Source organism: Pungitius pungitius, chromosome 6 (assembly GCF_949316345.1).
Source record: "Pungitius pungitius chromosome 6, fPunPun2.1, whole genome shotgun sequence".
Classification (NCBI taxonomy): Eukaryota; Metazoa; Chordata; class Actinopteri; order Perciformes; family Gasterosteidae; genus Pungitius; species Pungitius pungitius.
The window spans coordinates 6,508,120-6,523,333 of NC_084905.1; the positions used below are offsets into that span (position 1 = coordinate 6,508,120).

General features: G+C 44.9%; 1 protein-coding gene across 1 annotated transcript; it reads right to left on the reverse strand.

Moving 5' to 3' along the window:
* Nucleotides 1–452: 452 nt before the first annotated feature.
* LOC119196028 (uncharacterized) lies at nt 453–12,208 on the reverse strand. The gene is made up of 19 exons (XM_037451394.2): nt 12,083–12,208; nt 10,052–10,123; nt 9,901–9,972; nt 9,791–9,826; nt 9,533–9,607; nt 8,069–8,107; nt 7,285–7,420; nt 6,856–6,935; nt 6,498–6,620; nt 6,351–6,410; nt 6,075–6,179; nt 5,023–5,133; nt 4,777–4,926; nt 4,129–4,312; nt 2,838–4,006; nt 2,477–2,570; nt 2,261–2,367; nt 1,287–1,354; nt 453–951 (listed from the first exon to the last, which is right to left on the reverse strand). Exons 1-19 carry the CDS (start codon nt 12,206–12,208, stop codon nt 759–761), a joined length of 3,000 nt encoding a protein of 999 aa, XP_037307291.2. The 3' UTR covers nt 453–758.
* Between the last annotated feature and the right edge of the window lie 3,006 nt (nt 12,209–15,214).

The window sequence follows — 15,214 nt, forward strand, 5'->3', positions numbered from 1 at the left end:
GCTCACACACGGCCATAAGTGATTCCCCCACCGTCCTCACAGGGAACATAAAGTTAACGAGAGGCTTGTTAGTTGTCTGTTAATTAGTGTTTGCTAATTGATTTCTGCTAATTAGGGTTGTGGGGTACTAATTGCTATCTTTATTTAGGCTAATAGGTGTTAAAAGACCAGGTGTGTCCCGAGCAAAAGCAACAGACAAAACACCTGCTCCTACCCTGGGTGGCCATGACGCTAATTGATGTTAATTGGCATGTTACCAGTTACGGTCCTGTTGTACCAGACAGCGGTGCCCGGCAGGGCTTCCTCCTTATCGTACTGTGCTGTTTTGTTGTTTCAATGCGTGGCACCCAGCCAGCTGTTTGTTTTCCCTCTCAAATACGTGATTTAATACTGACATGGTTACCAAATGTAAACCAAACATTTTATTTGTGTTAATATGACAAGGCATTTGTTTCAATACACACACACAACGGCATGTACGTAAAATATTTAGCAACAGAACTAAGAATCCAGTGCAAAAAAACTGCACAGTAACACGTGCACGATGACGGTGAATAAAAGGACACGTTTAGCATTCAAATTAAATGGACGCATGCTTTTGTAACATTACTGAGAACAGGAAATAATTTAAGCCAAAAATTGATCTTGTATCTTGTACATTTTTTCACATCTAAGGTTCTCATCTCAATAGCAAATAAGTGGTACAGGATGTGACAGGAACTGGACGGAGCAGAAACAGAGCGAACAGTGCTAATCCTTTAGTTGTCAATTCTCCTTCTTTTGGGTAGGCGCAGCCTCTCCGTGTTGAGGAACTGCTCGATTTTGGAGATCTGGGCTCTGAACGATGACTGTTGGTCCCTGAACGATGACTGTTGGTCCTCCCTCTCCTGGGAGCAGCGGGACTCCCAGTCGGACTCTGGACTTTCAGCTGAGGTCGGAGCTCTGCTACACCTGGTGAAATCACCTTCATGTCATGTTCAAATAATAGGTTAAAACTGAGTTTTTTTTTCTTTGTACCCAGCGTGGTGCATTAAGTTGATTTGTTCACCGTGCTCCGTAATCACTCTCCATAATTAAACTTTTTGTAAAATATCACAATAGTGCAAAATGGAGACAAAATATCAGTCATTCGGTCTGCTACTGCCGATAGCTGCGTATTTACAGTGGTTAAACTTAAGATAATTGCACGTGATTTGATCATGGTCTGCAATCTTTGTTATAGCTTTAAGGCAGGTTTTCCCCTCGGAATTTCTAAATTAAGCACCTACTCTATTTAAAGGACTCACCCTGGGGTGCTTTGCCATGACAGTCTGCTCACTGGAAAAGACACGGCGGACCCTGAGGCTCTGCTCTCCTGTGCACAAACCACAGCAAAGAGTACAAACAGCCCAGTTCAGACATCTCATTCCTTCTTCGACCTCGGCGTCCCACCGTGAAGCCGACATCCTAGAGTGAAGGGAACGATGGCCGCTAAACTGGGGGCAGACAATAACCAGTGGCAACAGATACGTAACAGTATCCGGCCTCTGAGAACGCAGCCAGGCCCGGTCTGAACTCTGGGTGATGTTCCCAGTGTTCAAGCTTTGGCCCTTGCTACAATTTGTCCAACCATCAGACCTGTTTTTTTTTTTCCTCTCGAGGCCCGGTGCGCTCCATCTCCCTCAATTGCCAGCACCTGGATCTGATAAAAACGAAGAGTGGCCGTTTGCGGTGCTGGTGTCAAAGGAGAGAGCGAGAGTGAAGAGCAGGGCAGAGCGATGATGAAGTGAGAGGCAGAAGGGCTGAGGGGAAGGATAGAGACGAAGTGAGTGAGAGAGGAGGGGCGGTTCATTAGGTAGACCCTCTGTCGCAGCTCGTTCGTCCTCTGTCTGTCTGCCTGTCGGCTCCGCGCCTTCGCTCGACACCCCGCGGAACATCGGCCAAAGATCTGCCCGTCCAGGAGCAGCTCGAAGCCCCAGCAATAATTTCCCCCCTGGGGGGGGGTCCACTGGGGGCCGCTTCAGGCGTCACATCGTAATGCAGAACAAGGCTGCTGTGGTGAACGGTCCTACTGGCTGCAGGTTTTATTAGATCGTATTCAGAGATCCTTCCTTCATCACGGGACGTGTAGACAGGCCTGAGTGACCTCTAACCTGGAATCATCTAATCAGTGTGCAGCTAAAGATCGCTCCACATGTGTTGGCCTGCTAACAACGCTTTGTCACAAGAGTATGTCCGTCGAGAGCCATTTCTCTGATTCTCTACGGCTTCTGTGACTCACCAGGTCTGCTGCCGCTGTCTCTCCCAGGCGCCTCGGTGAGGAAGCGACGGTCCCAGAGACGGTGGAGCCCCCCACCAGATCTGATGCTCTGGTAACCGCAAAGGGGACTGGGAGGAACGAGGTGACGGAGGGCGAGAGATGAGTGATCATTAATGACAGTGTGAAATACAGATGTGCATTGACCGTGATGCATAACTGCACAAATGCCAGCGCTACCTTTGTCGGGCTTGCTTTTGAGGAACGCAGGTATCGTGCATAGAGGATGTCTGACGAGTCCCCCGGGACCACTTCGCTCGGACGCATGCGAACCCTAGAAAAGAAAAAACGACAACGGAGCTATGTTAAGAGACAAAGACAGCCATAACAAGACATCATCTGCTGTGTCCACGACTCACATATTCATTTGCATTCATTGTTTTGTGCTTTAACAAAGTTACTGTGGTGCTTCATCACCCTCGTCATCGTTTTAGAATGTAAGCACAATGAGAAATACGAGCATCTGATGTGGCTGTTGATTCAAACTGACGCTGCACAACTAAACCTACCTAATTGTATGCTGTGCGTGTTTGAAGACTACCTGAACAAACGGATGCAGTGCCTCATCTGAGGAGTGCTCTGCTCCTCTCTGGGCGGCGCCCTGGTCAGATGACGAGCCGTGCAGAGGAGATTGGTCTCCACCACCGTGCTCTTTAGCAGGAGACGGCTCGTAGCTTTCTGCCCCGGCCCGGCTCTGCTGGGGCGGGCATACGAACAGCTCCGCACCGGCTTTGCCCGTCATCGCATCTTCTGTGTCGTCCATTTGGTCGGGCGCCATTTGCTCTGGACGGCTGCCAGTCTCACGGTCGGCGGGGTCCACCACTCGGTCGGCACAGGCGTCCTTCTCGCTGTTTTGGTTTCCTCGAGCGTCTACGCTTGACTGACCTTCCCCGTCCTCGAGGGGTCCTCTATCACCGTTGTCGACGGCCCCCGGAGATGTCAGCTGACCACTTAGTTCGTAGTGTTCTGCAGCAGCAGCAGTCTGACTAATGTCTGAAAGATCACCTGGTTGAGGTTGTGTTGTTCCTGACCTGGGGACACTAACACCGCTGTTGATCTGTGAGCTGCAGATGTCCAACTGATCTGGAGGTCCAGGACGTTGGGTAGACATATCAGCTTTTGTTTTCTCTCCAACAAGATGAATCGGACCCGGAGTAAGCGACTCGGCAAAGATGCTGACCTCATCACACCGAAGGCTCTGGCCCTCTTGGACGACGCGGTTTGGCCCCTGATTGGAGCAGCAGGCGGCCGAGTGTGTCCCGTATCCTTCGCCCGGGCGGTTGGATTCGGACTCCGCCCCGCAGTCAGCTGGGAGGTCATGAACCTGCCGCGCGCCGCTCTGGCCTGTGGCCGCTATCAGGGTTTCAGCTGCCTGCCGCCTCGTCTTTCCTCCGTCCACCGCCCCGCATGTCCCTGTTGTTCCTGTTTCAGGCCGCATGGGGTCCTGAGGTGACCCGAGGATCCCCTCTCCTCCGTCTGCAGTTTGAGCCCCAATGCTGCCTGCTTCCTTCGCATTGTGTCGCTCTCCGTTCCATCGCAGCTCCTGGTGTCCTTCTCCCTCGTATCTGTCGCTTTCTACCTGTCCCGCGTAATCTTTCCAGCTCTGCTCCCTCTCCCCCATCCCTCCGCTCCATTCATCACTCTGTCCTAAGATCATCAAGCCTACGGACCCATCTGCACACACGTGGTCGTGGCTTAAAACGCTTGGCTCTGTTGAAAAAATCCAGCATCATGCTTAAAAAGTGCAATAGATGTGACTATCTTGTGTCTGAGTCAAATTGTTACTAGTACTATAGGTCTATGCGCTGTGTGTTTATGTTTAGCTGGCTGACCTCCAGATGCTCCAGTGGCATCTCGCTCAGTCGCGACCCTTGTGTCCTCCAGACGGTCTGGACTGTGTGTGTGAGCGGAGGCCAAGAGCTGCAGACTGCCAAAGCTCGGCGGCTCAGAGTTGGAGACGGGTTCGTTAAGAGTTCCCTTCCGTCTGATCCCCTGTGGAGGAACGCCGCCTCTCATCTAAGAGAAGAAATACACAATGGCCTGCTTTTTACCATTCATTCCCACAATTGCTCCATGTTTTCATGGACTTGAGGCTAATCTATTGCTGAACTGAGGTTAGGTTGGGCCCCTTAGTCCATCTGAACCTAATATTTCACAAATATATATTTTTTTATTGTTTTTTATCTTTGAAACTGAAAACAGCAATTAATCAATAAGGACTTGTTGGACTCCCTCATGTCACTTCTGGTTGTGTAACATTATCAAGCCAGTACTTGTGGGTATAGTATGCAGAGGGGACCTGCATCTGCTTGGGGCATGCAGATTTGAAAGATGAATAGACCAAAGTTCAGTAGGTCACAGTTGAGCATCAGTAACTACTTTCAGCTTTTTAAGGAGAACAATAAAATAGCTTAGTAAATTTGAGGTAACTTTACCAATACTTTTGTTTCCACCATGCATGCATGCATGTGTGTCTCTACCTCCGATTCACATATATGCTGAGCTTGCACTTTGGCCTGCGAGGACAGTTGGGCGTGTTCCTGACGAAGCTCCTCGTGAGGCTCCTTCATCGCTCGAAGCTGCTGCTGCTGCTGCTGCTCGCCCTCGACGCGTTCCAGAAACACCGCCTTCTGTTCCAAACAAACGCACGCACGCAAAACATCAACATTTTTATTTTTTATGTCAGCGATGCACTGGCTTCGCTCCCACTGCAGTCTTTTTTCTACCTCTTTGTCCCAGCTGTGCTTGGACGCGCCGTCGCTCTCCATCAGTCGAGCCACCTCGTCTTCCGCCGCCTGGCTCCTCTCTCTCATCGCCCTCTGTTCTCGCTTAAGGGTCTGCAGTAAAATTAATCACCCGTGGGATTTTTAATGCAATACTAAATTTTTATGTGTTTATTTAAGGTGAACAGAGGGTCTTAAACCCAGTGGCGAGAGGGAACACTTCTCGCCAGTACAAATCAGTTGGCTTGTGTCATTTTAATAATGATTTTAATAAATGAAGGAAATGAGCGAATTAAAAGAAAATTTGAAAAGGCGGGCAGGGAGAGAAGAAAGGTGAGTGATAAACTGTGAAGCCATAAATGGAGAATAAACACACTATCATTCAGTTGCGGAGGGGATCACATTCACTAATGTATATTCTGTGATGTACAACACCGCATTCATCATGTTCATGAGAAGAAACCATGGCTGTTATTTATTTCTCTTATTGTGTAAATTCACCTCATAAGCATTTAAAAAGAAGCCGCAGAAATCACCAACGGGTGGTGCGGACTATCCCCTTGAGAAACCAACTTCTCGTACTTTCACATCTTTTGTAACATAGGTTTGAATACGATGGTTGGAGATTTGAATCTGCGAACGTTAGAAAGGGCTGTATTTATTCCTGAGTACTCTAATGTATTGCAGATGTTCTTCTGAGTTTAGGGAAAGGTGAGTGGTTCTTTGAGATTAACTCCTTTTTAACGCTCTGCTTTACTTCCTTTATTCGGCCCCTAACATCGGTCAACTTTGTCTACTTCTGCATGTTCAACTAAAATGCTTTGCTTTAAAAAAGATTAAAAGACACTAACAATGTGACTTATCACAAATATTTTAATGCTATGTTTCTATCATTTTATTGTTCCTCACAGGCTATTCATCTGTGTTTCTGCTAAGGCAATAAAAATAAATTAATTGAAATGGTTGAAATGGTGGGGGCTTGGCGAGCGTGTTGTAGAACGGGGCGACGATGGTGCTTTTTGAGCAGCTGTGTCCTTAAACCAGCAGAGTCTCACCTGGTGCTGCTCCGTCAGAGTGTGCAGCTGCTGCTCCACCCTGCGCACCGTCTGTGTCTGACTCAGCAGAAGCTGCTGCGTGTGCTGCAGACAGCTCATCACTTCCTGAGCAAACAGAAGGTATCCACCAGGGAGTCAGAACAACGGCGCACTTTCTTCCAGTGTGTCGGTGTCTTTGTGAGCGGTGAAGCGCCCTCAAAGAGAAACTCACTCATGAGATATGATCAAGTTTAATGGAGTGGTCACAAGTTTTCTTCCAGTCTGCGAGTTTCTCACCTGCTTTTCTGCTCTCACGGCCACATTTTCCTCACAGAGCTTTTTGTTCATTTCAGTTTCCTGAACAAGCAAGAGAAACGTATGAAAAATAAGCATTATTATAGTTTAGTTTGAATGGGAGCATCGCGTTTACGGCTCATTCTTTACCAGGTTCAGTTGGTGGTGCAGCTGCTCACAGTGCTGCTCTCTGCCAGTGGCGCCGCGGGCCTCGTCCCGTCTGACTGACGTCATCCTTGCCTTGATCAGCTCGTGACTGACCTCCTCCAACTCCTGAGACAGCAACATACAAAAACAACAGTTACCTGGTTAAATACTGACAATTTTATTTCTGTTTTGTAATTCTTAGGATACCACTGATATTTATTGGCTGCAATGGAGCAAGAGAAATTAACGGTGGGTGTAAACTTCAGGAGCATTTCGGCAGACCCACAATCTGTTGTATAAAAAGAGACGTCTCGACAGTTTACCTCAGATAATTCCAGGTTTTGTTGCACTTTTCACAAACCTTCTTCAGTGACGCAACAGTGGCTTCTTGCTTTTCATTTGCGGCAGTCAGCTTCTTTTTCATTTTCAGGGCCTCCTCCACTGTAAGAAGTACACACGGTGAGACACCATGGGACATACTGACTTACATTACTGATAGTGAGGGAAAGACAGGATAAGCAACAATTTTGTTTAAGCCGCAGCCGATGGCGAATGAGCCATCTGCATACCTGAATCAACCCTTTACATAAGTAGAGGCATTGTGAATTACAAGATTAGAGATGCGATATTTAATTGAATTGCCCTGACAGTGTAATTGGCTCTGGTTATGTGTAAAATAGTGATATTTGACAACAATAGCAAGCCACAATGTCACTACACAGGTTGAGATCTGTGACTTGTGCATTGTTACATTCAGACCATGAAACATACTCATCCATCCATTAAATACCGTTTTGCTCTAGTTTGTCGTGGGCCTGCTTGACCATGGCACACTGCCTGGAGAGAGCGCTGAAACGTTTCTCCACCTCGCCCAGCTGGTTCAAGTGGCTTTCCTTTGACCGGCTCTGCAAGGCCAATTTCTGCCCCTGTGGAGTAGATCAATAAGAATGAAACCCACTTGATTAAACAGGTAAATGGGTGAGAGAATAGCCATTTCCCCCTACTCTGAAGACAAGCTAAGCTAACTGGCTGGTAGCACTAGCTCTTCCCACAGACATTAAAGTAGTACTGATCTTCTCTGTCACATCACAGCAACGCAAGGTTCAGAAGCGGGTGCAGAACAAAAGGAGGCAAAGTGATGTCCGAGAACTGAGGGGCTTGTGGTTGAAAGTGGATCGGCCCGTCTTTTTCTGTGGGATGAAGCGAATGAAGTGAGCGCATGCCTCAGAGCGCTTTATTACTCCTCAAACTACCATTTTGGTTTGACCATCTGTATCAAGCTGAGCGGATGCTTTTTGTTTTTTCGCTCTCCTCTCCTCACTCGGCCGTCTCCCTCGCGCTCGGCAGAGCCACCGTTATGTGAAGAGGGTTCAACCGAGCGAGGCCCGGTTATAAAACATTTTAATAGAGATATTTTCTCTGCTGTGGCTGGCAGTTCAAAGTGTCGCACACTCCCCATCCGTTACTCCTGATGAGCTCTTCCCTCCTTAGCACCGTCCCGTCGCCCTCCTCTTAATTTTTCTTACTCCCACCGATTCTCTAACAGTCTGCAGAAGACGAAAATCCCTCCTCACCAGCTCATTGGATCTTTTCTCCAAGTTGTATTTCAGTAACTGTGAAACAGCAGAAAAAGAGAAATTCACAACATTAAAACGGCTTTCCAACTTTCTTTTGGGATCAAAAATGACCAGTAAAAAGATTTTCCACACGTTTACTCAAGATACCACAAGGGGTATGGATCTTGAATGTTGAAGAACATCAATCTTAATCTCATCCTCCAAGGCAACATGAATGAAGAGTCCTTAAAGCAAGGGTGTCACACTCATTTTAAGTAAGGGGCCACATTCTGCCCACTTTGACCTCAAATCGGCCAGACCAGAAAAATCATAGGCGACAGTCAAGCCGACGTGGGAGGGGCGGCACCATTTTCAAGTGAGCGCTGCTGCCTGCAGTGATGCAGTGACTGGAAAGGTCTAACGCAGGGTGCCCACACTTTCTCGGCTTGTAAGCTACTTTTTTATCAACCAAGTCATCTACCTTTAAAAAAAGCTTACCTCATATAATTGGAACAGGTATTATTCCCAGTGTTTCTTGGAAAGGGCTCGGACAACTAAAGTCCTTTAAGGTTCCTTGTATGTTTATACCTCCTTTTGTTGTTATTGTTATTTCTCTCTCTACAAGTGACAGAGTGTTCGCACACTCTCCCCCACCAAAGCTGATGACATGGATTAATATTCAAATATCATGATGTCCAACCACCCACAAACACCAAGGATAATTATCACATGGAAGAAGCAATGTGTTCCATATATTGAGAAGCAAGTCGGTGAACTTGTGGGCCTTTGTTTGATTTTGAACAGAATTATATTAGTAGAAAATATCATCTTATTTATAGAGATTAAATCGCACTGCCGAGATGATTTATTTGGATTTAATTAAAGGTTAGTCAAACCATACTGTTCCAATAGAGCTCAAATTTGCAATTTAGCAAATCGTCAAGATGTGGCAATTAAATCTCCTTAATCTCAACTGCCACTGAAGTTAAAGCGTGTTAAATTAAAAAGGAGCCCAGCAGACCGCGTCGCGTGAATTAGCACAGGACCGGCCCCGCGTGACCAAAAACACTAGCCAGTGTCTCCCGGATAGAATATCAAAAACCCCCTCCATTGTCTCTAAGGCGGCAGGGTTGTTAATGTGCAGCGGCCCGTGGGGACGGCTGTATATCACTTCTGGGGTGTCGAGTGTGAAGACTCCAACCCGGGCTCCAACGACCCCCACCTTAACTCTAAACTCCCCCCGTGCCCTTGACTTGGTTGGGCATGAGCTTCCTTTATTTACTTTTCCCTTTGAAAACTTTTTTCTCTGGTTTTTAAGAAAGAAAAAGGGAGAAAGGAAAGTGATGGGAGGAGTGGGAGGGTTGATGTCTGTGTGTCGCAGAGCCAGAGAGAGGAGGCTGTCTGCGTGTGTGTGTGTGTGTGTGTGTGTCTGTGTGTGTGTGTGTGTGGGTGTGTGGGGGGGGGGGTTATACGTCTCAGTACCTGTAGCGACTTCAGCTCCTCTTTCAGGTTGTTTATCTCCTTGTCTTTTAACTCAGCACTGACCTGGTACTTCCCCTGAAATGGTAAGATTATTACTGGGAGTCTAAAAAAAACAGCAATAAATACCAAAGAGCATCACAAAAAGCTAAATGACTCAGAGGGCCAAGATTGGGCAACGGAAATGAGTCAGTACACTACTCCTAGAAACATGAATTAAATAACATGTTTGAATGATTTGGGGGGGAAAGCCCTTCATACCTTTTCCTCCTCGATGTTTCTTATGTTGGCCCGAAGCTGGAGAAGAGACATTTGTTAAGAGGGGTTTTAATGAAGGTCTGTGTTTAGATATGAAAACGGTAAAAACATACCTGATTCTTAACACTGATCAGTGACTCGGAGTGCTGGTTTGATAACATTTCCATTTTATGTTGCAGGGACTCCTGTCACACAGGAGAGCGTTACTCAACACAGCACACAGTATCAGAATAAGCTGTGTATGAGAATATCACCTGGCTGTACCTTCTCCCACTCCAGCTCCTGTTTCTCCAACACCAGTTTACTGATCTGATCCTCAAAGCGCCCCTCTGCATCCTGAAACGTTTACATCACTGATGCTCAGACATCCAATCGTGCAGACTGCGTAAGGAGTAATTCACCACCAGACCAACGGGCCCCTGCTAAATGAAATAACGCCACAGTGACTCTAGATGCGGCAATGGAGGCTACCACGGGGGGATTTGAGCTGAGAAATTGGTTGGAGTTGAGCCAGAAGTGCAAACTGGAGCAAATTTCCCTGGTGCATACAGAGAAAGGGGAACATTAGAGGAGATCTTTGTGGAAAGCCATCCCTATCCTCCCTCTTCCCTGGGAGAAGGCAGGTAAAAGTCAATTGCTCCCTATATAACCACAGGACTTTTTTATGTGCACGTGGGAGCTGGTTAACTCACTCAAGTTTTTTTATAAGTTCCAATTAAACTATCATACCAGCAGGGTGGTGCCCTTTAAAAAAAAAAAAAAAGGAGAAGTGTGTGAGAGCACAGGAGATAAAGCTGAGGAATCGTTAATGGTGTGTGTGAGAGAGAGAGAGAGAGAGAGAGAGAGAGAGAGAGAGAAAGAGAGGGTTTGTGTAGACACTAGAAAGTTTTATTAATCCAAAATTTGAAATCCACAACTGCAAGAGCTGATGGTACTAAAAATAATATATAACAATATTACAAAAACTGTTTTTTTCCATGACCTTTAATGTCTTTATCATTGATTGGTGTTCTGAGTGGAGGCCATAGGAATTAAAAAGACTGGCTAGGAATATTTGATAGTCCAGCTGAAAGAGGTTAGTCACAGCTGGTCCTAAAGTTAATCGTTGTAAGTGTGGCTGTGATGAGTCAAACTGTGTCTTCACTCGGCTCACACTGTCACATTATGTTCTCCTGCATCAAGTGCTTCCCGTTTTAAGTCAATCATTGCGCCACAATCTCACTAGAAAGAGAAAAACAGAGAAAACTAACCCCGTTGGAATTTGACCGGCTGAGGAATGTCCGGCAGCGTCGTGACATCCTTTCGCTTCTCAACCTCTCACCCCACCAGGACAAAACGACTAAATGCTACTTGGATAGCGGCAGCCCCCGAGGAGCATCAAGCCGAAAAACCATCTCATGCTCGTGGACCAGTTAACACGACCATAACAATAAAAACTAAAACGGCAACAAACAACCAACATCCCATCTTCACTTGCCTAACCTTTGAGCACACTCTCTGTCGTCAGGATTGAAAGTACTTGCTGGAGGCTAGAACGCATTTTTGTTACTTTTACGAACAAATTTACCTCCTACTTATTGGTCAGGGGGGTCAAATGGCTTTTAGTGACCCCCATCATGATGCAATGTGCATCAAACCTAGCTGGCTCTTATAAAGATGGCCAATAGAGCCAGCTGGCCTCCTCCTCCTCCTCCTCTATGAAGTCACGCCGCTCTAATGCCAAAGTAAGAGTTCTACACAATAGTTATTAGTGACAAGAGCAACGCCTGCAACACATACGGACAAAAACATTAAAGCCAGGTTACCATAACGTAGGCTGAATGATTAGTTCAAGATATACATTATACAAATTTACCTCAAATTCAACTGAGTTACTTAGAAGTATTACTTTTTGTGAAATGTCAGTAAATCATTTTCCTGTTGCAGTCATTTGGTACCAATCAAACCAAAGACGACTTTATTGAACTATGTGCATGCAATGCAGGAGGGACTCCATTTGATCCCAACCTTCCTTATATATTGTGTCAATGACCATTTGACATTTTTTGTATGTATTCTTCAAACTAAATAAAAAAATAAAATAAGGGAACAATCTGCTTTTGGTGAACTGATTACATCCAGTGCAAATACACTCACACGCACATGCACGCAGCATCGTCTCCAGTGTTGGGACACCTACAGTTTATCACATTATGTAAAATCACCAGAGACATTTGACATGCGTTACTTTGGGAATGCTGAATCAGTTAAAAAGGTCAGCAGACTGACAGCAAATGTTACAAAATACTACCGTACCCTCCGGATGTGCAGCTCCTCGAAAGTCTCGAGTAGATGGGATTTAAATTCTAGCAACTGCAGCAAGATGGTGCCTCCACCCTGTGTTTGACATCGAGCGTTAGACAGAGACAGCTCCTCCTCCATCACAGTGCTTTCTACCTGCAAAAGAAAAGTGTGTTTATTTTTAATTCAGCTACTTAAACACTGTGAAAATGGTGAGATTAGTCATTCTGAAAAGGTACAAAATCGGGTGACATGCTGAGAATGTGGGGAAAAAGGGTTGAAAGTCCGCCTGCATACAATATAACAACGTGTTTTCCACAAAGAGCGAACTGCCACGGTGCTGCACATTTCTCTAAAAGAAATGTCAGCAAAAAGAAATTATTCAATTTTTCATTTCTTGGTAACAAAACAAACAAACACCCAAAGGTTTATTATATGAAATGTTTTCCGTTTAATCTGATCCTAAACTAAATAAATAGTGAATGTTCTCTGCTTTGTCCTCTGTCGTCAAGTAGTAAGTAGTAAGTTACGGCGATGTGCGCGGGGAGGGTCCCGGAGTCAGCACTGAGATCCATTGAGTTGTTTCAGGGCAGGCCAAGGTCCCAGCGCGCCTCTGCTGCCTGTTAATCAAAAAAGAAAAAGAACGTTTAGTTGAAAGTGGTTAATAGAATTGGCTGTTTAATAAGCAGTAACACTCGGCCTTTCCACTCATGTGCTTATAATTACTTCCTCGCATGCAATTTTTACTGCTAAATGATTTTATTAGAAAAAATATGCGAGCACATTAAAGCGTCGTAATGTTCTTCAATCACTACAATCCAACCTAATGGCTTTGAAATGACCATTAGGGTTTTTTTCTGCCTTTGTTTTACACTGCGTCCACTGCGGAGAGGAGATAACACCTTGATAAGCCATCTAGGTTTCAAATGAACCAGCCCATTGACACAAATAGGGGTCAGAGCAATAACACTGAATGGACAAATTGCACTGTCAATGCTTTTTAAATTATCTCCGTTATTCAATTTGACCTGTGGATGGTCAATGGCTCAACATAACCAAGAAACTGAGTGACACACACACACGCACGCACACAGAAAAATATGACTATTTAAGTGGGAGGTCTCCACTAGTCACCGATCTCTTAATAGAACAGACCTTTTTCCCCCCATTTAACCTGAGCTGGTTTCAATCATGTTGGGAGGATTAAATGATCCCTGCTACAATTGGCTACTATCATAAAATGACAGTGTGACCCCAGGCTGAGGCGGTTGGGCAAACGTGCACTGGCGTGTCAAAGTTATAGTGTGCGTAACTCTATAGTGCAAGTTGTGTGTGTGTGTGTGTGTGTGTGTGTGTGTGACTGGGAGTTAGGGGAGTAGACCTGCAATGTCTTTATTCTGCTCCTGCCGTGCTTCAGTTGAGCAGGTATTAACCACCATCTCTGAGCCATGAAAAGACAAATTAAAAGAGATGCCCTCCACATGACGCCAGTATTACCTTTAGTTGAGTTATTTTAGTTACTGTGTGGTAATGCACAGAGGAAAGGAAAGTTGAACTACAGCCCCAAGATTGAAGTACAATTATTCGACTTACAGCAATACAATAACCAAAAGACTAACGTAAACGTGTAGTTCAATAGGTGTTTTCACCCAGGAGACATTTCACAGTAGGGAAAGCAGGGGTTTCAAAATGAAAGGAAATTGATGAATTTCTGTGCTGGTTTCGTGCATGCTGGCTCACAGAAGTTCGGTAAAGTTAGCAAGATATTCACAGATTCTGAATTCACGGTTCAACAGCTCTTCAGCAAAACAGGAACAACATCCCTCTCTGTAACCGTAGTGATGTCGACAACCAACTACAACCTTAATTAACCATAATTTTACCAAAACAGACTGGTCAGCGAGCTAGACGAATCATTTGGATCTTAATGTGCGGCCGCTTTCGGGGCGAGTGCGCAGAGACCGTCTGCCAAAAAATATTCAATACCTTCACTGTTATGAATGGTAGGACGACCAAAGTGCTGAACTCGGGTTTAAATGCTGCATCCTACCGGAATATTGTGACCATGTCCATCCCTTTATGACCACAGTGTACCATGTTCTGATGGCTACTTCCAGCAGGATTAACGCACCATGTCACAAAGTTGATATGATCTCAAACTGAATGAACATGATAATGAGTTCACTGTACTCCAATGGCCTCCACAGTCACCACATCTTAATCCAGCAGAGCACTTTTTGGATGTGGTGGAATGGGAACATGGCATCATAGATGTGCAGCCGACAAAGTATCATGTCAATATTGATCAAAATCTCAGAGGAATGTTTTCAACACCTTTTTAATAAAGAATTAGGCAGTTCTGAAGGCAAAGGGGGTCCACATTTTTAGTACCTACTAAAGTGGCCGACGAGTGTAGGTTTACAACAGCACTAGTTTGAGCAAACCAATGATAACAGACTTTAACAAATTACTGCTGGGTCAAATATTTTCAGAAGAATCATTTAGTTAATATAAGATCTTGTGCGTATATTAATTCATAAAAGTGCTCTTTAACCAATATTCTGTATTCTAGAAATTTAATAGGATCCAATGATCGTGGTTGTGAAACAAAATGTAATGTAAATTAAAGTTAATTAAAATTATGCAAAAGCAAACTATGAAAATAACAGGTGGACATGCTAACAATCAAAACAGTAGAGGTATTGAACATTATTTGGCATAAAAATATTAAATATTAATAATTACTCAAAAGCAATATTAAAACATTGATTTTCGTAATGCTACCATTCATAATAGTAAAGTTATTGAATACTTCTGTAATATGTTTTTGCATTGCACTTTGCAGACGGTCCCTGCGCACTCGTCTCATGTGATTTGTGCAGGTCCTGGACTGGTCCGTATGGGTAAAGTGGTGGTTGTAGCTGGTTGTCGACGTCACTACGGTTACAGAGAGGTGTCGTTTGTGTCTGAAGTCTGAACCTGTGAATATTTTGGTAACTGCTCACTGAATGGGACACTTGCATCGAAGTTAAATATTATTAGTAGGCCTAACACCTGTGCTTCTACTACAAGACAATATATATATATTTTTTTATTAACACGTCTGCCTTGAAAACATCAATTATTATTTAAAAATATTATTTAACA